Source organism: Diceros bicornis, chromosome 3 (assembly GCF_020826845.1).
Source record: "Diceros bicornis minor isolate mBicDic1 chromosome 3, mDicBic1.mat.cur, whole genome shotgun sequence".
In the NCBI taxonomy this organism is placed as follows: Eukaryota; Metazoa; Chordata; class Mammalia; order Perissodactyla; family Rhinocerotidae; genus Diceros; species Diceros bicornis.
In genome coordinates, this window is record NC_080742.1 from 96,336,725 (window position 1) to 96,361,663 (window position 24,939).

At 41.1% G+C, this 24,939-nt stretch overlaps 1 protein-coding gene across 1 annotated transcript; it reads left to right on the forward strand.

Annotated features, from left to right (window-relative positions):
• Positions 1 to 20,659: 20,659 nt before the first annotated feature.
• GIMAP4 (GTPase, IMAP family member 4) lies at positions 20,660 to 24,939 on the forward strand. The gene is made up of 3 exons (XM_058533020.1): positions 20,660 to 20,766; positions 22,076 to 22,147; positions 23,137 to 24,939. The coding sequence occupies exons 2-3, from the start codon at positions 22,090 to 22,092 to the stop codon at positions 24,066 to 24,068; spliced, it is 990 nt and encodes a 329-aa protein (XP_058389003.1). The 5' UTR covers positions 20,660 to 20,766; positions 22,076 to 22,089; the 3' UTR covers positions 24,069 to 24,939.

The window sequence follows — 24,939 nt, forward strand, 5'->3', positions numbered from 1 at the left end:
CCCAGGACACTCAAGAGGAGCACGTGAATTTAACCACTACGCCACCAGGCCAGGCCCGATTTTGTATTTTTTATGGCTGAATAGTCTTCCATTGTATATATATACAGCATCTTCTTTATCCGTTCATCAGTTGATGGGCACTTGGGTTGCTTCCACGTCTTGACTATTGTGAATAATGCTGCCATGAACAAAGGGGTGAATGAGTCTCTTTGAATTGTTAATTCAAGTACTTTGGATAGATACCCAGTAGTGGTATAGCTAGGTAGTATGGTATTTCTATTTTTAATTTTTTGAGGAATCTCCACACTGTTCTCTATAGTGACTGCACCAGTTTGCATTCCCACTAGCAGTGTATGAGGGTTCCCTTTTCTCCACATCCTCACCAACATTTGTTATTTTTTTTCTTGGCAATTATAGCCAGTCTAACAGGAGTAAGGTGATATCTCATTATAGTTTTGATTTGCAGTTCCCTGGTGATTAGTGATGTTGAACATCTTTTCATGTGCCTGTTGGCCATCCGTATATCTTCCTTGGAAAAATGTCTGTTTATATCCTCTGCCCATTTTTTGGTGGGGTTGTTTGTTTGTTTTTTGTTATTGAGTTGTATGAGTTCTTTATATATTTTGGAAATTAACCCCTTGTTGGATTTATGATTTGCAAATATTTTCTCCCAGTTGGTTGATTGTCTTTTTGTTTTGTTCCTGGTTTCCTTTGCCTTGCAGAAGCATTTTAGTCTGATGTAGTCCCATTTGTTTATTTGTTCTTTTGTGTCCCTTGCCTGAGTGGACATGGTATTCGAAAAGATGCTGATAAGACTGATGTCAAAGAGTGAACTGCTTATATTTTCTTCTAGGAGTTTTATGGTTTCAGGTCTTACATTCAAGTCTTTAATCCATTTTGAGTTAATTTTTGTGTCTGGTGTGAGATAATGGTCTATTTTCATTCTTTTGCATGTGGCTGCACAGTTTTCCCAACAGCATTTACTGAATAGACTTTCCTTTCTCCATTGTATATTCTTGGCGCCTTTGTCGAAGATTAGCTGTCCATAGATGTGTGGTTTTATTTCTGGGCTTTCAATTCTGTTCCATTGATCTGTGTGTCTGGTTTTGTGCCAGTACCATGCTGTTTTGATTACTATAGCTTTGTAGTATATTTTGAAGTCAGGGATTGTGATGCCTCCAGCTTTGTTTTTTTTCCTCAGGATTGCTGTGGCTATTCGGGGTCTTTTGTTGCCCCATATGAATTTTAGGATTCTTTGTTCTGTTTCCATGAAGAATGTCATTGGGATTCTCATTGGGATTGCATTGAATCTGTAGATTGCTTTTGATAATATGGACATTTTAATTATGTTAATTCTTCCAGTCCATGAGCATGGAATATCTTTCCATTTCTTTATATCTTCTTCAATTTCTTTCAATGGTGTCTTATAGTTTTCAGTATATAGGTCTTTCACCTCTCTGGTTAAATTTATTTCTAAATATTTTATTCTTTTTGTTGTGATTGTAAACGGAATTGTATTCTTGACTTCTCTTTCTGCTAGTTCGTTATTAGCATATAGAAATGCAACTGATTTTGTAAGTTGATTTTGTACCCTGCAACTTTGCTTTAGTTGTTGATTATTTCTCATAGTTTCCTGATGGATTCTTTAGGGTTTTCTATATACAGAATTTTGTCATCCACAGACAGCGAGAGTTTCACTTCTTCCTTTCCAACTTGGATACCTTTTGTTTCTTTTCTTGCCTAATTGCTGTGGCCAAAACCTCCAGTACCATGTTGAATAGGAGTGGTGAGATTGAGCATCCTTGTCTTCTTCCTGTTCTCAGAGGGATGGCTTCTATTTTTTCACTATTAAGTATGATGTTGGCTGTGGGTTTGTCATATATGGCCTGTATTATGTTGTGGTACTTTCCTTCTAAACCCATTTTATTGAGAGTTTTTATCCTAAATGGATGTTGGAACTTGTCAAATGCTTTCTCTGCATCTGTTGAGATGATCATGTGGTTTTTATTCCTCATTTTGTTAATGTGGTGTATCACATTGATTTGCAGATGTTAAACCATCCCTGCATCCCTGGGATAAATCTAACCTGATCATGGTGTACGATCCTTTTAATGTGTTGCTGTATTTGGTTTGCCAATATTTTGTTAAGGATTTTTGCATCTATGTTTATCAGTGATATTGGCCTGTAATTTTCCTTCTTTGTGTTGTCCTTGTCTGGCTTTGGGATCAGGGTGATGTTGGCCTTCTAAAATGTGTTAGAAAGTGTTCCATCTTCTTCAGTTTTGGGGGGATAGTTTGAGAAGGATAGGTACTAACTCTCCTTTGAATGTTTGGTAGAATTCTCCAGAGAAGCCATCTGGTCCTGGACTTTTATTTTTTGAGAGGTTTTTGATTACTGTTTCAATCTCTTTACTTGAGATTGCTCTAATCAGATTCTCTATTTCTTCTTGGTTCCATTTTGGGAGGTTGTATAAGAATTTATCCATTTCTTCTAGATTGTCCAATTTGTTGCCACATAATTTTTCATAGTATTCTCTTATACTCCTTTGTATTTCTGTGGTATCTGTTGTAATTTCTCCTCTTTCGTTTCTAATTTTATTTATTTGAGCCTACTCTCTTTTTTTCCTAGTGAGTCTGGCTAAGGGTTTGTCAATTTTGTTTATTTTCTCAAAGAACCATCTCTTAGTTTCATTGGTCCTTTCTACTGGTTTTTTAGTCTCTATTTCACTTATTTCTGCTTTAATTTTTATTATTTCCCTCCTTCTGCTGATTTTGGGCTTTGTTTGTTTTTCTTTTTCTGGTTCTGTTAGGTGTAGTTTAAGATTACTTATTTGAGATTTTTCTTGTTTGTTGAGGTAGGGCTATATTGCTATGAATTTCCCTCTTAGAACCGCTTTTGCTGCATCCCATAAGAGTTGGTATGTTGTATTTTCATTTTCATTTGTCTCCAGGTACGTTTTTGATTTCTCCTTTGATTTCTTCTTTGATCCCGTAGTTGTTCAGCAGTATGTTGTTTAGTCTCCACGTATTTGTGACTTTCCCAGCTTTGTTCTTGTTGTTTATTTCTAGTTTCATAGCATTGTGGTCAGAAAAGATGCTTGATATGATTTCAATCTTCTTAAATTTATAGAGGCTTGCCTTGTTTCCCAATATATGGTCTATCTTTGAGAATGTTGCATGGGCATTTGAGAAAAATATGTATTCTGCTGTTTTTGGATGGAATGTTCTACATATATATCTGTTAAGTCCATCTGATCTAGTGTTTCATTTAAATCCACTATTTCTTTGTTGATTTTCTGTCTGGATGATATATCCATTGATGTAAATGGGGTGTTAAGTTCCCCTACTATTATTGCGTTGCTGTTAATTTCTCTAATTTAGGTCTGTTAATAGTTGCTTTGTATACTTTGGTGCTCCTGTGTAAGGTGCATAATATATTCATAAGTTTATGTCCTCTTGGTGGAATGTCCCTTTTATCATTATATACTGCCCCACTTTGTCTCTCATTGTCTTTTTTATCTTGATGTCTGCTTTGTCTGATATAAGTATGGCAACACCTGCTTTCTTTTGTTTGTCATTTGCTTGGAGTATCATCTTTCATCCCTTCACTCTGAGCCTATGTTTGTCTTTAGAGCTGAGATGTGTTTCCTGGAGGCAGCATACTATTGGGTCTTGTTTTTTTAATCCACCCAGCTGATCTGTGCTTTTTGATTGGAGAATTCAATCCATTTACATTTAGAGTGGTAATTGATATATGAGGGCTTAATACTGACATTTTCTCTCCTGTTTTCCTGTTGTTCTATATTTCCATTGTTTCTCTTCCCTTGTATTTCTGACTGCCATTTCAGTTTGGTGGTTTTCTCAGTTTTCTCTTTGTTTATGAATTGTGGCTCTGCTCTGATTTTTTGTTTAGTGGTTACCATGAGGTTTGTATAAAAGATCCTATAGATGAGATAGTCCATTTTATGATAGCCTCTTATCTCCATTAGCCTAAGCAGGTTCCATCCCTTTCTTCTTCTCCTTCTGAGTTATTGTTGTCACAAATTATTCTGTTTTGTCTTGTTAGTTTGTAACTAAATTGAAGTGTTTATAGTTATTTTTGATGCTTTTCTTCCTTTTATCTTTTATGATATAATTAAGTGTTTGCTAACTTGTTTTGATAGACAGCTGCAGTTTTCTGATTTTGTCTGTCTATTTATCTTCTTGCTCAAAGCTTTGTAGACCTTTGCCTTTTTGTTTCAAATGTGAGGGTTTCTTTTATCATTTCTTGTAAGGGAAGTCTAGTGGCGATGAACTCCCTCAGTTTTTGTTTATCTGGGAAAGCTTTTATTTCTCCATCATATCCGAAGGATAGTTTTGCTGGATAGAGTATTCTTGGCTGAAAGTTTTTGTCTTTCAGTATTTTGAATATATCATTCCCTTCTCCCCTAGCCTGTAAGGTTTCTTCTGAGAAATCTGCTGAAAACGTCATAGGGGTTCCTTTTAGATTATTTTCTTTTGCCTTGCTGCCCTTATCATTTTTTCTTTGTCATTGACTTTTGCCAGTTTTACCATTATATGCCTTGGAGAAGGCCTTTTCATTGTTGTAATTAGGAGTTCTATTGGCTTCATGTATTTGTAAGTCCAGTTCCTTCCCCAGGTTTGGGAAGTTCTCAGCTATTATTTCTTTGAACAAGCTCTCTGCTCCTCTCTCCCTCAGGAATACCTTTAATCCTTATGTTGCTTTTCCTAATTGAGTCAGATATTTCTTGAAGAATTCCCTTATTTTTTTTGTCTTAGTTCTCTCTCCTCCTCCACCTGAAGCATTTCTATATTTCTCTCCTCTAAATTACTATTTCTGTCCTCCATAATGTCAGCTCTATTTTTTAAGGATTCTAGATCTTTATCTCATTAATTGTGTTCTTCAGATTCAGAACTTCTGGGTTTTGTTTTTGTTTTTGTTTTTGCTGAGGACGATTAGCCCTTAGCTAACATCTGTTGCCAATCAATTTTCCTTGTTTTTTGCTTGAGGAAGATTAGCTCTGAGCTAACATCTGTGGCAATCTTCCTCTACTTTATATATGAGTCACTGCCACAGCATGGCTGATGAGTGGTGTAGGTCCACACCCAGGATCTGAACCCACAAATCCAGGCCTCCAAAGTGGAACACGCCAAGCTCAACCACTATGCCACAAGGCTGGCCCCTGTTTGGTTTTTTTTATATATATATATATAGTTTCTATCTCTTTGGTGAAGTATTCCTTCTGCTCATTGATTTTATTCCTGAGCTCATTGAACTGTCTTTCTGAGTTTTCTTGTAACTCATTGAGTTTCTTTATGACAGGTATTTTGAATTCTCTGTCATTTAGATTGTAATTTTCTGTGACTTCAGGGTTGGTTTCCAGAGGTTTGTCATTTTCCTTCTGCTCTGAACTGTTGGTGTATTTTTTCGTGGTGTTTGATTATCTAATCCTTTGCTGGTGCATTTATGGTAGTATCAGGTCACAGACTTCACCTGCTACTAATGGGGCAAGCAGGAGCTGTGTTTCTAATCCCACCCCATCTGCTGGAAGTTGTGCGGGTACAGTGGGCACTCCTGCAAGCTGGGATAGCATTTGCACATGTGCAGAGGACTGCTGCCACCTCCTTTTACAGTCCCCCCAGGGTGCATTCCCACTGGCAGGGCTGTGGCAGCATGGTGGCTGCTCCTGCTGGATAGGAAAGCATTGACCCATGAGCACACGGCTGCTGCCACCTCTTCTTACAGTCACACCAGGTGCTTTCCCACTGGTGGGGCCACCACAGCAGAGTGTGTGCTCCCATAGGCCAGAATAGTGTTCACCCACAGTCTGGGCTGTCCCCACCTCCTCTTAGAGTAGCGCCAGCCACTGTGTGAGGATCTGTGACCTGGCTTGCTGCTGCAGGGGAGGGGTAGGGAGGTGTTCACCTATCTTCCTGCTTCCCAGAGACCCAGTCCATCCACTTTCAGATGTATAGCTGCATGGGTCTCTCAGGCATCCTGTTGTGCTGTGTGGGTATCCTCTGTTGGTCAATGAATGTCTATTTAGTTGTAATTCAGAGGGGGAGAGACAAAGGTAACAGCTCACTCTGCCGTGTTGCTGATGTCACCCCCGATAAAGAACTTGTATACATATTTGATAAAGAGCTGACAAAGAACAGAATACATAAAGACCTCTTACAATTCATTAATAAAAAGACAACCCAGAGGCTGGCCCAGTGGGGTAGCAGTTTTGCGCATGATCTGCTGCTGGCAGCCCAGGGTTCAGATCCCAGGCATGCACCAACACACCACTTGTCAAGCCATGCTGTGGCGGCGTCCCCTATAAAGTTGGGGAAGATGGGCACGGATGTTAGCCCAGAACCAGTCTTCCTCAGCAAAAAGAGGAGGATTGGCCACAAGATGTTAGCTCAGGGCTAATCTTCCTCACAAAAAAAAAATTAATAAAACATTAAAAATTAAAAAAAAAGACAACCCAGTTTAAAATAGACAAAAGATATGAATAAGCATTTTTGACATGTAGTAAACTGCATATAATTAAAGTGTATATTTGAATAAATTGTTACACATGTATACACCAGTGAAACCATTACCACAACCAAGATGAAGAATATATCCATCAGCCACAGGAGGTTCCTAATGCCCTTTTGTAATCCCTCCCCATCCCACCTACGCCCATCCCCAGGCAACCACTCATGTCCTGTGCATAGATATGCATAGCAATTGTCCCTTGATGTGAACATTTGAGACATTGCCTGAGACCCAGATTCAGAGCTGAGACGGCAGGTCTGTGTGGAGGAGGAGATGATGAGGATGATGAGGGTTTTTGTTACCATCATCACCACCTTCTGCAACATGGCAATTTGTTGGTTCCAAATCCCAGAGAATGCAATCCAGTGTGGAAAGAACTTTAGATCATCAAGATGCTTTCTAACAAGAAGAAAGAACTTGAGAGCCATTGCCTTAGATATCCTATGTTTTATATTTGTTTATAAACAAAGATAAGAGTGTTGGTTTAAAAGCTTATGTTGGTTCACAACCTCCTCAGGAGGTTCCTGGCCCCCATAGGTGGAGGGCAAGGAGGGACCAAAGAAAGAGGCAGACCACTCCAGATGGGCAGGTGGCAGGTTTAATAAACGAAGGAACTTATGAGACTTGTCTTAGTCAGCTGCAAAATGAGTAGTTTTCCGTACCTTCCCACCAAATCTCAAAAGTTTATATACAGGCCTTAACTGGGTTCAGTCACGTATACCATCCAGATGGTCTCAACATGACATTTCTGTCTCAAGGCTGGATCCTTGGGGCAGCTTCTGGGAATGGGGAAGGTAAGCGGAATGCAGATTCCAAGAACAGTAGAGGGGGTGGCAAACCTCCAATTGCCAGAGTCCAACTTAAGGGTCAACTGGAGGTCATGTTCTTTCCAAGACCTCCCCCAACACCCCACCCCTTGTGACCAGCTCTTACAGTCTCATATGCCCCCTCTTCCCCAGTGTGCCCTTAGTGATCAGCAAGGGGGTAAACTAGCATGGAGGTGACTAATTTGGCACCTATCTGGCTGCATTGGTGGCAGATGCTACAGTACCATTAGCAGACTCATCAGGTATGAACACACACATTCTGTTTGGATAATGGCGCAGGTGCCTCCTTGTGAGGCAGTAATAATGTGTAAGGCCATTCTATTCTGGAGGACAGCTTTTCTCCTTAGAGATATTTCAGTGTTCAGTAAGGACAGGTGTTGGCTACCATTCAAGTCTTGCTCTATGAGTTTAGTAAGGACTTCTGTGTGGGCTCTAATGTCCAGAAATTATGTAGTTTTTGCATCCATATTCAACAAATGACTATGCAAATGAACTTTTGGTGGTTGTCGGTAGACCATGTGCACAGCTCCTTGGCAAATGATTGCTGTGTCTCAAACATGCCTGCTTTGACTTCGGAGGCTTATTATTCACAGTATCTCTGGAACTTCTCTGGTTGAGTGATCCTCAGAGTTAAAAGCCACAGTGGAAAACAAGTCTCTAATTTATAGCTTCTTTTTGTTTTCAACCATCAGCACACTTTCACATTTGGTCATTCACCGTATTCACCAGATTGAAACTCTGCCAAAAATGAAATCCATTCTCAAAAAGCTGAGCTGTGATCTCTAAGAATGGTCAGAAGTTTTGCCACAGATGTACCGTAAGCTTGCTGTGAAAGTCTCCCACGCAGACGTAAATATCTTGCCCATGAACCACAGTGCTCTTCACCGCCAGTCCTCTCCTCAGCACAAGGACGTGGAGACCCCTCAGCACAGATTTTTAGCTGGTGGAGGCTGGGCTCTGACTGACCTTGAGTAAACACGGCCCAGGGCTCATAGGGACAATTCTCCCACTTCAGATAGTACAAGCCCGATTCCATCTCTTTGAATCTCTGGACTCTGGGATTTATACATAAACACCCCTCTCTAGTAGGAATGTGGTAACTTCAAAATTCTCTCAGTAACCCCCATGAGCAAAGTGCCTTGCCCTGGACTCCTGCTCCTGCCACTCACTGAAACACACAACACCTCAGTTACAGGAATCAGGATTGACAAAATCCTGGGGTTCTTCTCTAGAGTCATCTCCTCCACAGCAAAGAAGGTAGTCTATATATAACTATGTGATTAAACAAGAGGGACTCCACAGGGGAGTGGAAAGAAGATATTTATTCTTTTCTCCTACTAGCCCTTCAAACTGCTCCATCAGTGCTTCATGAGGAAAATCTTGGATGGGTTCTGCTCTAAGAAAAAGCCTCTCCAATCACTATTAGTCACATTTGTGTAATTAAAACATCCAACTCAATAATCAAACTCTGAAATTCGTTGACTGATAAAGCTTCTCCTTCCCATAGCTTATGCCTGCTTCAGCAGAAGGACATGCAGTGTGGACAGGGCTTCCCCACACTGCCCTTCTCCTCCTCCTTCTCCAATCATTCCCCTTGGTTCTGACTCCTCGTGAGTTGGAGAAGAAGAGGAAGAAATACTGAAGACAAGTCGGATGTAATTGACTTGGGGGGTTGGAGGCACACCTAGTAGCTCTTCTCCTCAAGGGGCACCATTGATGACTCTTCACAGAGTCTCCCCTGGAAATCTACAATTACAAGTCCAACCAACGGCTGCTATCTCCCCTCCAACTGGGTACTTCAAGTCCAGTTCCCAAGACCTGGACTTCCAGAGGTCTGGTCCATACACCACTGATGGGATGCCTGGTGGACTCCTCGGCAAATTCCCTTCAAGCTGGCTCTGGCTGGCTCCCTTCTGTGTGGCCCACATTTGATTTAAGGGAAACACATACTTTTGCCCCTCAGTCAGTGAAAGTTATGGTTGCTTCCTCCTCATCTTTACCCCGCTCCCTCCAGCACATAGCAACATCCTTTCATATTATATTTCCCACAGGAGCACTAGGTTGCAAAGCCAAACCCCGGAGTACAAAGGTCACATCCTCCCAGGACTCTTACCATATACCACCCACGTCTTCTGGCTGCTTCAAAGTCCAAGAGGACTCCTTACTTAGTTTGAGATGAGAGGGAACCATCATCCCATTAGGGAGAAGCACCATCCCACTGTGGATTAGAGTCCCTGTGGAGCCTCCCTTATTTAAACACATTGTTACATAAAGATCACCTTCTTACTGGGAAGGTGGTTACTCTACAGATGAACCTCAAGAATTTGCCCATCCTCAGGGTCATTGTCTCTATAATCTAAATGTCCTCTTTTACAAAGTCCTTTCCTCTTCACCTCTTCATTACCTATTGAATTAGTTCAAGAACTAAACCTCACATAACTGGTTTCTAGCTCTTTCTTTTGCCAATTCCTACATAGATCTTCTAGCATACATCTTTGGAATGTAGAGATATTGGCAATTGCTGAGGACTCAGCTGAACTTGAGGGAGATATTTACGTTAATATCTTGCCACGTTCACCCCAGGCCTGTCACATCATCTTCAGTCCAATATTTCAAGTTAATGCAGGACTCTTACTTTGAACTCTCCCTTGACATCTGATACTCAACTTGTCACAAACCTCACTGAATGCTGTTGCTCCTGACTCTATGCTTCCCCTGACTATCTTACCTGCACCCCTAACTTTCCTGTTTCTGAAAAGAAGCATGATCATCGTTCAATCACTCACATGGACACATTCTACACATCCTTCATGGTAGACTGCAAGCCCTGAATTCTTCAGCAAGTCTTCTCCTAGAAATCCTAGTTTAATTCCCCATTATGGGTCATGTTGATCACATATTTCAACAACAGGGATAATGCACACACTAAATGATGGAAGTTCCAGAGACCTCAGAACTCAATTAGAACCACTTTCAGAGGAAACTGGGAAATAAGGATTGTTAAGATAATTGAGTGGGCAATATTTCATTTGTCAAGCCAAGAGATAATGTTGATATGATTTATTTGATTTAGACATTTTTCCTCTGGGTTTGTCTTGCCTTCCAAAGTAGAATATAGGATTGAGAGAAAAGAAATCAACTCACTTGAGTTGCATCTTCAATAGGCCCTAACACAGGCCTAGACACACACAAGTTAGTTGAATTAATAATGCTTCTGCAAGTCTCTGAAGGAAAACGACTTTTAAATGGTTCTTAAATGAAAGAAGTCAGGACAGTCATGAATACTTTGCTCTCTGGAGATAATACTGCACTGATGAGTCACTCACCAGGAACTACCTTTAAACACAAGAACTGCAGTATGGCAAACAGCAGCTTGGTGAGCCGTGTTATTTCACATATATTATGCACATGTTTCTCACAGCAGCTATTCCCTTCCATTTTGTCTTTACTCCATCCATAACTTTTGTAATGAACCTTAGAATCAGCAGGTATTTGGGATCTTATTTTCTCCAGGCTTACTCTCAAATCCCTGTCTCCCTAAAATCCACTGATGCAGTCAATACTCTCAGTCATGTTCACAGACCAAATAAAGGACGACTGTAAAAATTCCAACAATTTGAATTTGGGTTATCTGTAATCATTAGAAATGACATAAAGTCATCCCTCTAACTGTGAAGTTTCTCAATTATTTTAAGAAGACAGAACCTTTCATCTGTTCACTGCCAATGTCACAGTTTGTGAGGGTAAACTTGTCTCAGAGATTTCAGCTGTCAGGAGAGAGATTTCTGGTGGCAGAAAACACTAGAGGGAGTTTAAAAAAATAATAAATATCAAGGAATGCTCTGAAAGAGAAAAAGAAGTGGGTATCAAAAATCAATCAATCTGAATTCTAGCAGGAGAGATGGCCCTCTCTAGTTCAGGACTTGGAGGGAAGTCTAGTGAAGGGGCTTCCTACCAGCTGTGGACACAGGGTTCAGAAACAACAAGGAGGCGTGCTAGCAACAGTGAGGAGATCACATCCTAAGCCTAAGGGGGTGATGAAAACTAGAGCCCATAAGGAGAGTGGGGTGGAGAGAACCAACCCTGCAGGGGGACAGGCAGGAGACCAAACACCCTGATCTTGCTGTACCAACGAGATACCCCCCTGACTGGACTTCACATTGGCAGAAGCCAAGCAGAATTCAGAGAGCAAGAAGTCCCACTAGATTATTTTTTATCTCATTAATTGTGTTCTTCACCTCCAACATCTGTGTTTGGCTTTTTTTAGAGTTTCAATCTCTTTGGTGAAGTATTCCTTCTGCTCGTTAATTTTATTCCTGAGCTCATTGAACTGTCTTTCTGAGCTTTCTTGTAACTCGTTGAGTATCTTTATGACAACTATTTTGAATTCTCTGTCATTGAGATTGTAAATTTCTTTGACTTCAGGATTTATTTCTGGAGACTTGTCATTTTCCTTCTGCTCTAAAGTGTTATGGTGTTTTTCATGGTGTTTGATGAACTGATCCTTTGCTGGGGCATTTGTAGCAGTTCAACCTGCCACCTCTGGGGGGCTGGGGGCAGGCGCTCTCTTTTCTGAACCTGCCGTGTCTGGTGGGAGCTGTGCCAATAGGGCTCATCTGTGTTTGCCCGCTGGCCACAGCCACTTGGCAGGTCACACACACATGCACAGGCGCTCTGGTGCAGGACCACTGCCTTGGCAGGGCACTGGCCAAGCTGATGTACTAGGCAGGAGGGGAGGGGCACTTTCTATTGCACACGTGGGCCAGCTCTGTGCTCGCAGGCAGTTCGCCTGAGCTACTGCACTTGGTGGGAGCTCCTTCTCATGAGCCAGCCCACTCGGTGGGGAGCGTTCCTACAAGCGGGACTGCTGCAGCGTGGGGGGCGCTCCCATGGCTGGGTTGCAACTCTGAAAGGGAAAGCGTTCGCTCACAGGCCTGACTGCCCCCGCCTCCTCTTACAGTCATGCACCGGCTGCTGTTTGAGGACCCACAACCTACATCACTGCTGCTGGGATGGGGGAGGGATCCACTCACCTCTTTCCACCGCTTCCCAGGGATCCAGTTCCTCCACCTTCAGATGTATGGGTGCGTGGATCTCTCAGACATCCTATTGTGCTTTGTAGGGAATCCCCTGTTGGTTAATGAATGTCCATTTAGTTGTAACTTCGTGGGGAGAGACTAAGGGAACAAGTCACTCTGCCATGATGCTGCGGTCACTGTCTGTTTTGCACTTATTTTTGACAGCTATTTTCCCTGAGTATAGAATTTTAGGTTGACTGTTATTTTCTCTCAGCACATTGAAAATACATTTCCACTGTTTTCTGGCTTCCTTTGTTACTATTAAGAAATCAGTGCAGTTCCAGCTATCTCTTTTTCAAAGGTCATCTGTCTGCTCTTTCCAGCTACTTCCAAGACATTCTCTTTGCTTCCATGTCCTATAGTTTCACTATTATATGTTAAGCTGTGAATTCTTTCTTAATTCTCTTCTTTGGGATTAGTTAGATTTCTTGACTGTATGGGTTGGTGAATTTCATCAGTTCAGAAAAAAATTCAGCCATTATCACTTTGAACATTCCCTCTGCCCTATTCTCTTCCATTTTCTCTCTGTAAGCATCGTTTGCCTGTTTAATTGCATTGTGGCCTGTTCTTTTTCAAATCTATCATCCAGCTCACCAATTGGAAGTCATTGCTTCTAGATCTCCCTTCGTTGAGGAAGTAGCCCTTTGGGGTTTACTTTTCATGGTAAAAGGTCCCCTATTAGAACCCCCAAAACAGTTCTGATCTTTGACTCTCACTTACATGTCAGTGTGGCTTTGAGAAGTAGAGCTCTCCAGGGTTGGTGAGACACTCCAGAGCGACAGCCAGCTGCCACCCTCACTCACCCTCTGGGTTTCCTCCTTCACTCCACTCCGTGTCTGAGAAAGCTTATTTTCTTGCCTGCTCACCCATGCTTTTAAGAAAATATATGTGATATTTCTCAGTATTTTTAGCTGATTTCAGTGGGAGGCTTAATAATCTAGATACCTGAATGAGAGGTTTATTTTTATTTGTCTGGTTGGTTTTTCCTGTTTTTGTTTTTGTTTCCTGAGTTAATGGCTCCTTTTAGAGTTATTTTTCTGTTTACTTAGTCTCTTCTCTCTCTCTTTCATGTTGTAGTCTGTCCTCAAATGTCAATTCTCCCTGATCATCTTTTCATATTTGAGGATAAGTCATGACAAAAGCTCCCTGGAAGTTCCTCGTGATGGGTGAGGGTTGTGACTGCAGGCTTCACCTGAGGTGACAGAGCGGTACAGGCTGCTATGCAGAGGGAACCCTAAATACCGGAATGCAGAGGCTTTCCTCTGGAGATGTTCTAGTCTATAGAGAGGAACCCTCTAATTACACACTTGGAAGAGATTCCTTGAAGTGTGGGTTTCTGAATTAGGGGGAAATGAGGGGATGATGGAAGAATCAACTGTCTCATGTTCACATCACACCCTACTTTCAGCCCCGCTACCCCATTCCATGCGGCCGTAGTTTCTGAAGCTGAACCTCCCCGACGTGCTCCAGTCACCATCTGAGGCCAGCTCTCCCACAGCCTCTCTGGGATCGTGTTGACTGGGGATGTTCTGCCCCAATGCATCCTTCCTCTCTCTGCCTTCCAGAAATTTGTTGAAACCTCTTGTCATTGATGCTCATTCTCCCAAGTTCTTGAGGATGTTGTGGTTTAATTAGGGGTTACCAAAAGAGAGGACGTCTGTGGTCTACAATTATGTTAATCCATTTTCTAGAACGGTTGGAGTATGATCAGTTTGCTATCTTCACTCTGAAATCCCCGATCTCTTGTTAAGTAGAAATAAAATATAAAAGAGAGAATGTGCAAACTACTTTTACATATTTATATTTACAGAGAATCATTTGCGGCGATTCACGACTTGCAAATAAAGAAATTCAAATACAAATTTTATGTTGCTATTACTTCAAAATAAGCAATAATAAAGAAGTAATTGACCTGCTAAATTTCCTATAAGCAGTTTAGGCTTTTTAAGCTCCATTGTTGAGATTCTAAAAGCAGAGACAGGCTGCACCCACTAATTGCACTGTTCATTTTACTCAGCTCGAGACAGGGTGTGACTATCCTTAATTAGGCCTCCTCTCCAGGTCTGAGTCCATTGTGAGCACCATCCCACGCAGACTAGGGGACACCGACCTTGCTTCTTAACCTTTCTGTCCTGTGAAGTGACCACACCTCTATGTGACAGTAAGACAAACACTGAAGGCAATGAGGCCGGAATTGGCAGTGGCAGAGACAGAGAGGAAGGTTGCTGTGCACAGACAAATTTACAACTACCTTTCTTGGTTTTGTGCCAAGATTCTGAGAAATGGGCTAACATCTGTTGTAGTCCACAGACTTCCTGGGGACTGTGCTGTGATGTGTGTGAAAATCATCCTCTGGTCTCTTTACTATAGAATTTCTAGTAAAGTGGTATAGATATTTTGATATGCATGAGAAGGTAGTTCATAGGTTGAAAAAAAGGGTGTCTAATTGTGAAGCAGAAACAGGAAATGCACAAAAGAGCAGAAGCTGTCAGAAACCAAACTGCAAAGCCTTTGAGCCTTCGAGCTCCAAGAGGTGCCGAAATAGACCCCATCTCTGCATGGGAAGAGATACAGGTTCGTGTTGTCAAAGGCCATGGACACAGGTAGTGTGCAAACTGGTGGCCACTTTTACAATCAATCTACCATGACAGATTATCCAAGTTACATCCAATTGTACCTAAACAGCTGCAGGTTTTCAGCTTTACTGAGTTTTAATTCACATAAAATAAAATTTGTTCATTTTAAGTGTTCAGCTCGATGCATTTTGGTAATTTTACACAACTGTATGACCACCACCCTAATCAAGATACACAACAGTTCCAACACCTAACAATTTTCCTCATGGCCTTTTGGAGTCCATCCTCTCCTCCAACTCCATGTCCCAGGCAACCAGTAATCTGCTTTCTGTTGTGATAGTTTTGCCTTTTCTAGAATTTCATATGAATTTAATCTACAGGATGTAGTCTTTCCTGATTGACGTCTTTCACTTAGGGTTTCCTTTCAGAGTCCTCCATGCTGTGCCATGTGTTGTTTTTTTGTTCATTTTCATTGCTGACTAGAATTCCATGGTATGTGCGTTAGTTTCCTGGGGCTGTCATAACAAAGTACCACTGATTGGGTGACTTAAAATAATGGCAATTTATTCTCTCACAGTTCTGGAGGCTAGAAGTCCAAAATCAAGGTGTCTGCAGGGTCATGCTCTCTCTGCAGGCTCTAGGGGAGAATCTGTTCTTAGCTTCTTTCTTTTTCTTAGCTTCTGGTGTCGCCAGCAACCCTTGGTGTTCATTGACTTGTGGACCCATCACTCAGGGCTCTTCCTCTGTTGTCACATGGCGTTCTCCTCTTCCTATAAGGACACTAGTCCTTATAACATTAAGGGTCTACCCTGCTTTAGTATGACCTCATCTCAACTAATTATGTCTCCAATGGCCCTCTTTTCAAATAAGAACACATTCTGAGGTTCCAGGGGTTAAAACTTCAGTGTATCTTTTTAGGGGACACAATTTAACCCATAGCAGTATGGAGATACCAGAATTTGTTTATTCATTCACCAATTGATGTACCTTTGGGTGTTTCCAGTTTGGGCTATTAAAATATTATAACAAATAAGCATTCACATACAAGTCTGTGTTTTTATTTCTCTTAAGTAAACACCTGGGAGTGGGATAGCTGGTTTGTGTGTTCAATTTTATGAGATACTGTTTATTTTTTTCCAAAAATATGGTAGCTTTTCATATGCTTGTTTGCAATCTATGAAAGCACATCCTTGCCAACGTTTGGTATTGTCAGTGTTTTCAGCTTTAGTCTTCCTCACAGGTGTGTAGTGGTATCTCATTAAGGTTTTCATATGCATTTCCCCAAAGATTAGTCAAGTAGAGCAATTTTTATGTGCTTATTGGCTATTTGTATATCTCCCTTTGTAAAATCTTTTGCCCATTTTATTATTGGGTTGTTTGTCTTTTTATTATTATTTTGTAGGAATTCTCTCTATGTCCTGGATAAATGTTTATGCTAGATATGTTTTGCAAATAGTTTCTCCCAGCCTGTGGCTTGCCTTTTCATTTTCTTAAGTGTATTTTTAGAAGAGCAAAAGTTTGATTTTTGATAATGTCTATATTTTCAGCTTTTTCATTTATATTTTGTACTTTTTTGTCCTATTTAAGGAATCTGTTTAACCCAATATCACCAAGATTTTCTTTGATATTTTTTTATGGAAGTAGAATAGTGTTAGCTCTTACATTTAGGTTTAAGTCCATTTTGATTTAGTTTTCAGTGTGATGTGAGACAAGGATTCAGGTTTATTATTTTCCATACAGATCTAGCAATCTCAACAGAATTTGTTGAAAGAACTGTCTTTTCTCAGTTGCATTACTTTGGCAGCTTTGTTGGATATCAATTGATGATTTAAATATGGGTGTGTTTCTGGATCCTCTGTTCTTTTCCATTGATCTCTGTTATCCCTTCACCAATATAACATTGTCTAGATTATTACAGCTTTATAGTAAAACTTGATATTAGGTGTTGTAAGTCCTCCAGATTTCCTCTTCTTCTCTTTGAAATTGTTTCAGCTACCCCATGTCTTCTGCCTTTCCACGCAAATTTTAAAATCAGCTTAGCAATTTCTTTTAAAATATTCTGTTAGAATTTTGATTGGTATTCTACAAAACTCATAGATCAATTAGGGAGAATTGCCACCTTAACAATACTGAGTGTTCCAATCCACAAACATTGCATTTACTTAGGTCTTGATTCTCTTTTGCAATTTTCAGTGTATCAGTCACACACATCTTTCATTAAATTTATTCTTAAATGTTTTATTCTATTTTAAATTGTATTATTTTTAAATTTTAATTTTCCCATTGTTCATTGCTAGTAAATAAACACACAGTTGAATGTTGTATATTAACCTAGTATCCTGCAGCTGTGTAAATTCACTTCTTAGTTCTACCAGCTTTTTCACAGAGTCCTTACGTTTTCTACATACATGATCATGTCATCTGCAAATAAAGACAGTTTTATGTCTTCCTTTCTAATCTTTATGCCCTTTATTTCTTTATCTTGTCCTACTGCAACGGCTAGGGTCTCCAAGGCAATATTGAAGAGATATCCTTGCCTGATGCCTAATGTTAGATCTAAAACACTTAGCCTGTCGCTGTTAAGTATGATGTTAGAAATATTTTTTTCCTAGATGTCTTTAATCGGATTGAATAAGTTCCTTTCTAGTCCTAGATTGCTGAGAGGTTTAATCTTGAATGGATGTTATATTTTATCAAATGCTTTTTCTGGAACAATTAAAATGATTACAGATGCTCCTCGACCTTGAGTGAGATTACATCCCAATACACCCATCATAAGTTGAAAATAATCTGTCAAAAATGCATTTATTACACAACCTATTGAACATCATAGTATAGCTTAGCCTACCTTAAATGTGCTCACAACACTTACATTAGCCTGCAGTTGGGCAAAATCATCTAACACAAAGCCTATTTTATAATGAAGTGTTGAATATCTCATGTAATTTATTGAATACTGTACTGAAAGTGAAAAACAGAATGGTTGTGTGTGCCCAGCATGGTTGCAAGTGTATTATTGGCTGTTTACCCTTGTGATCACATGGCTGACTGGGAGCTGCGGCTGCTGCCCTGCCCAGCATCACAAGAGAAGATCGTACCTCATATCGCTAGCCCAGGAAAATATCAAAATTCAAGATTCTAAGTACAGTCTCTACTGAATGCATATTGCTGTCCCACCATCGTAAAGTTGAAAAATCATAAGTCGAACCATCATGAGTCAGGGAATATTTGTATATGTTTTCTTTAATCTGTTGATGGTGAATTATGTTGATTATCAACTGGTAAACAAACTTTGTACACCTAGGATTGACCCCACTCAGTCATGATATAGTATTTTTATGTATGTTGTTGGATTTCATTTGCTAATATTCTTTAAAGTATTTTGGTATCTATTTTGATTAGGGATATTGGTCTGTGGTTCCTTTTCTGGTGATGTCTGCATCTGGTTTTGGGTCATGGCATGTTTGGCTTCATGAAATGAATTAGGACGTGTCATTTTCTCTTTTATTTTCTGAATTTGTGTTAGATTGATATCATATAATTTTTTCCTTAAATATTTAATGAAATTTACCAATGAATTAATTTGCCCTGAAGTTTTCTGGATGGGAAAGTTTTAAATTACAATTTTAATTTTTTATTTGATGTAGGGCTTTTCAAATTTTCTGTTTCTTCTTAGGGCAGGTTTGCTAAGTTGTGCTTTTCAGGGAATCTGTCTATTTCATCTATATAGTCAAATGTATTGGCATAAAGTTTTACATTACAGTCCATTATTTCCCTTTAATATCTGTAAGATTTGTAGTGATGTCCCCTCTTCCATTCCTGATGTTGGTAATTTGTATATTTTTACCCTTTTTCTTCATATATGTAGAGGCTTGTCAATTTTCTCAGTTATTTTCAAAGAATCAGCTTTTGTTTTCATTTGCTTTCTTTATTGTTTTTCTGTTTTCTATTTCAATGATTTCTTCCCAGTATTATTTATTTCATTCTCCTTGCTTTAGGTCCAATTTTCTGTTCCTTTTCCAATTTTTAAATGTGATATCTCAGAAAATTATTTTTAGATGGTTTTTCTTTTATAATATGTCTTTAAAGCTAGAAATTTCTCTCAACATATTGCTTTACTGTGAAAACATTTAGCCCAACGTGGGTTTCATTCCAAATGTAAGTCATAAGAGAGAATTTTCCTATGAGAAGTGACCCCTTTAACCTGAATAAAGAATAACTAAGTAATGGTCTGGGGGTTTAATAGTACCTTAAAGAACTACTATATTTTACATCAGTTTCTGCTCCCACTCCCACAATTAAATAGAGAATGACACAAACCTTCCAGCGAGGCTTAAACTATAGAAACAAAATATAGTCTTCCCCTTTCTCTCTTTTAAGTCACCCACTTCAGAATCACTGCAATGTGGTCACACTCTGCCTATTCTTCTGACTCACTTTTGCTTGCCTGTCTCACCTAGGGACTGAGACGTCCTTGTTATTTAGGTTATATTGTTCTGGAACGTCATTTATCCTTACTGCTGGTGCATGCTTTATTCCATTGCCCTGTCCTCTATTTTAGGGTACTTATCCTGTGCTTGTATACACAGGGCCAACCATACTCTATCTTCACAGAAATTCGTGTCTTCTCTTTAGACTTGTTAGCAACTTGTATAATTAATGAAGTCCTATGCAACTCTAAATTGTCTCAGTTTTGGGCTATAATGGTAAATTGGGACCCCTTTTAGATGGGATCCACATCTCTGGAGAACTGGGACCCTCATTACAATCCTCACAGTTTCCGTTTTCCTGGCAGATAGTGTCAGATGTCAAGGCTTAGATTATTCCAAATGGTTCTAGTACCATCTCACAGGGATACTTTGGGCCCTTCCTAAGTAGTCAAATGAAGATCATTTGCTCTTTCTTCTAGCAGATGATTCAGAAGAGACACCCTGGAAATAGCAGTCTTGCTCTCTCTCCCACATCATTGGGAGGAAGGAGAGGAGGTGGTAGCTGCCTACACGGATACAAGCCCGAAGCACTGGGAGCAAATGTTGGGCTGGGAGGCCTGTTGCGCTGAAAAGTGGGTCCAGGGATCCATAGGTCTTTCAGAATAGCTGGCAACTCTCGGTTTTTTGTTTTTTGGTTTTTTTTAGATTTTTATTTATTTATTGTTTCCCCCCCAAAGCTCCAGTAGATAGCTGTATGTCATAGCTGCACGTCCTTCTAGTTGCTGTATGTGGGACACGGCCTCAGCATGGCCGGAGAAGCGGTGCGTCGGTGCACGCCTGGGATCCAAACCCGGGCCGCTAGCAGCGGAGCGCGCGCACTTAACCGCTAAGCCACGGAGCCAGCCCAACACTCGGTTTTGACCCAGCAGTTTCTTCCAGAATTTCACAGCATGACCCATAGTTCTTTCCTCCCTATAGAACTTTTGCATGCTCTAATATGGTAGCCACTAGGCAGGTGTGGCTATTTATCTTTAACTTTCAACTAATGAAAATGAAATAAAATTAAAATCCAATTCTGCAATCATATTCATTACATTTCATGTGCTCAATAGCCTGTGTGGCCAAAGGTTATCATATTGGACTGCACAAAACACCTCCGTCATTGCAGAAAGTTCTATTAGTGTGATAGTTGAGAAGGTGGGCAGGTCTCTTGCATGAGCAAGTTTGAACGGCTCCTCCCCTCACTTCCTCTCTCCTCCTCTCTCAATATCCTGGCTTAGCATTGCCTTCAAAGTTAGAGGAGCGAGCAGGACCCAGATTTTCCAGGTAAGGGAATAAGGGTGTTTGTGGGTGGGGGCAGGGAGGGAGGAAAATGAGTGATTTGGTAGAGAGATGACCTCTGCCCTGGGTCTACATCTGAAACCTCCTGGCTGACTTGCTCTCAGAATGTATTTCTCATTAGTTCCTGTTTCCCGTCTTTGCTGACTTTAGGCTGTAATCTGTTTTCAAGGCTGAGCCTCACAAATGAATGCCTCTTTCGGGAGTCACTGCTCAGAGGATATTTGTGCAAATAAATGATTCCTTTCACCATTTATAGAATTTATAAATAACTTGAAGCTTTCAGGAATAGAGTTGGGTGAGTGAGTGAGCTCTGTGGAGAAATTGGAGTGGCCCTCTCTGGAGAAGTGACAGAGAGAGAGCTGAGGGCTGAGGGCTGAGGAGGAAGGAGCTGGGCAATGGATTGGAGAAGGAGTGCTCCAGGGAGAGGGAACTGTTCCGCAAGGGTCTGGAAGTTGGAAGGAGCTTAGAGTTTCTGGGAACATTGAGGAGGCCAGTATGGTTAAAGCCTTTTGAGAGGGAGAGCCATTGATCATGCAGGGCCTTATGGACCATCCAAGGATTCTCAACTATTTTTTTAAAAAAGCAATAGAAAGCCATTAAAGAATTTAAGCAAGAAAAATAATCAAATTTTAGTTTTGAAAAGGCATCTGAAATGATCAGTTAGGAGCTTGTTACATTGCAAACAAATGACAGTAGGTTGAATTAACAGGAAGATGAGGAGAAGAGGATAACTTTGTGCTTTTTGGAAGTAGGAGCAATAGAATTTGGTGATGGACTGATGAGCAAGTGAGGAAGAGTTGTAGATGACCCCAAGATTCCACCTGAGCCACTGGCTGAATGGTGATGCTCTTTACTGAAACGGAATGATGGCGGCAGAGCAGCCTTGGGGTAGAGGTTAAGTGTTCCGTTTTGGCTGAGTTCTGTTTGAGATGCCTGTGGAATTGCCAACTGGAGAAGTTGAATGGGATATAAAAGTTGAGAACTCTGATGAGAGTCTAGCCTACAGACCACATATAAATGGCATTCAAAGCAATAATTCCCTGAATAGAGAGGGAGAAGGGTGCACAGAACCAGGGCTGAGGAAGCACGTGAAGCATTTATGTTTGTGTAAAGACAAAGGGACAATCTGAAATTAGACTGAAAATGGAGAGTTGAGGAGAAGTGTTGGGAAATGGGGAGGAGGAATCTAGTAGCAAGTTTATGGAAAAAAAGCAACTGTTGGCTCCAGGAGGTTGAGGTTTCCAGTCACTCTCCATTCCCCTAAAATAACATAGTTATGTTTCTTTATCTACAGGAATTCAGAGTACAATGGCAGCCCAATACTGCAGTACAAGTTCCAACTCCAGTGAACCCAGGACCAGCCATGGTGAGAGGGTGCTCTGGGCTCCCCTGGCCAGGCAGGTTCCTCCTGACCTGTCAGCCAGTCCCCGTCTGAGCAAGAGCAAACTATTTCCAACCTCGTTTCTCATTTTCTCTTCATTCACCCTGCGCTTTCATTTCTCTCGACCCTCTCCACTTCCTCCACATGATGTAGCATAAACGTTAAGATGAAGAGAGGTGAAACTATGCTGATAGAGCACGGGCTTGGTGAGGGTTCTTATGTCCTACTTCCTACAATGTAGACACACCAGAACTGCCAGGTGTAGCCTCTCTGGATGTCAATATTTTCTGGCTATAATTCTTCAACCTATTAATTTACAATATAAAAACTTCACTAAATTTCTGTTGCTATATCTAGCGTTGCCTCTTCTTGATTTGCTAAAGCTCAAGTCGTTAACTTTAAATGTTGGGTATTTTGTTTTCCTGTGAGTCATAATCCCTGAAAGGGTGGTTATGTATGTGAAATACAAAGAGACACTTTGTCTTCCTGCACGGGTAGCCCTTGTCTACCCTGCAAGGGTGAGATGAGCTGGATACCCACCTACCTGGCTTCTTAATGGGAAGAGGAAAATTCCATTTTGGATATGTATTGGGGGGAAACAATCTCCCTCTGCAATGTCCCAAAGTCAGATTTCGTGTTGCTTCCTGCATTATCTTATGAGGAACAGCTACTTGCAGTAGCTCAGAGTTCTCTTCTTGAACCGTTCTGTTTCCTCCTCTCTGGGCTACTTAGCTACAAAAGGTCAGAGTAAGAACCTCAAGGGAATCCTGAAAAGTACTTGAGCGTTCCCTAAGTACTGCAAGAGGAACATCAGGCCCAGAGGACTTTCTATAGACTCCCCGCGAGTGCAGAGGTAACTCAAGGGAGAGCACCCTAGTGGGCAATAGCGGAGGGCACCGGTGGGCAGGGGCCCTGCGGGAGAAACAGTCAAAGGTGGAACCTAACACTGTGGCTTTTGTTCCCTGATGTCCCAGGGCTTGGAAACCAAGACCTCAGAGACTCACAACTGAGACTTGTCGTAGTGGGTAAGACTGGAGCAGGAAAAAGTGCAACAGGGAACAGCATCCTCGGAAAGAAAGTGTTTCATTCCAGCATTGCAGCAATATCCATCACCAAGTCATGTGAGAAAGGGAGCAGCACGTGGCACGGGAGAGAAATTGTCGTCGTGGATACGCCTGGCATTTTCGACACCGAGGTACAGGATGCTGACACGTGCAAGGAGATAGCTCGCTGCATCCTCCTCACCTCCCCAGGGCCTCACGCTCTGCTCCTGGTGGTCCCACTGGGCCGTTACACGTGGGAAGAGCACCAGGCCACTGAGAAGATCCTGAAAATGTTTGGGCACAGAGCTAGGAGACATATGATTCTCTTATTCACCCGGAAAGATGAGTTGGATGGCACTGACTTCCATGATTATCTAGAAGAAGCTCCCGAATGCCTTCAAGAGCTGATGGGCGAGTTTGGTGATCGTTACTGTGTGTTCAACAATAGGGCGACAGGAGCTGAGCAGGAGGCCCAGAGGGCGCAGCTGCTGGCCCTGGTCCATCACATGGTGATGGAGAACAAAGGAGGATGCTACACTAATAAGATGTACCAAAGGGCAGAGGAGGAGATTCAGAAACAAACCCAAGCGGTGCAAGAACATTACAGAGCAGAGTTAGAGAGAGAGGTAGCACTGATAAGAGAGGAGTATGAAGAGAAAATCAGAAAGCTGGAGGATAAACTGGAGCAGCAGAAGAGAAAGGCACAAATGGAGAGGGAATTAGCAGAAAAGGAGGCTCTCTGTGCTTCACGGCAGCAAAATGCCCGAGATGAAGTTATGAGTCAGACTAGGATAATTGAATTAATCTTCAGAGCATTGGAGATTGCTTCCTTTGTTTTCTCACGTCTGTTTAACGAAGATTAAACTTAATGAAACTCTGCTTATAGTTCCTGCATATTTTCTGGGTGGCCCTGCCCCATATAACTCATTGAACAAAGTCAGAGCACATTGGTTTCTGTTGCTCAGGACTAAGGAGTGCAGAAAAGTTCACTGTTGGCAGCTGGTAGATGTTGCATAGATTTAATGGAGAGGGACAAATTCTCAATTTGTGAAACTCCAAAGCAGAGAGTATTGATGCTCCCTACCTTGTGAATTCTTTCTCAGAGACACAGAGAAAAGGAATGCAAGAGACCAAAGAAAATGGCCCTGAGCTCTCTCTATTTCTCCTCTAGATTTTTTCCAGATTGGCAGATAATCGCCCCCTGGAGCTTCTTCACACTTATTTTTGCCTTTAGGAGCACAGTGATCATCTTACCCATACAGTTTGTTAGAAAGATCAGTTCTTTGCATTAGTTAGTCTTATAGGTGGAGATGCTTATAGAATTCTTTCCAGATGAATGTAAATTTGCTTAATTCCATTTTTACAAAAGGACTCAAATTGTTCCTTATCATCTGCCCATTGAAGTGTTGACAAAGAGTTGTCTGGAAAATTGATCTCTCAGAACTCAACTAGGTGAAATGCCAGAAAGTGAGAAAGACAGAGATTCAACAGATAGCATAACAATGTTTGGTATATTCGGATGTATCTGTAGAAACTCTGACCAACCTCAAAGTCACCAATTTGCTGAGTAACCAGTTCTCTCCTTTTCCTGTCAAACTAACTGCTGACACCCCACCTCCATAACCCCAAATCTTGATTACTTACTGCTTGGCGGATCATCTGCACACTGCTGCCGGCCCCCTCAGTTGAATTATTTGCTTATTGTTACTATAATAAAACTTTTCTGTTCTCTCA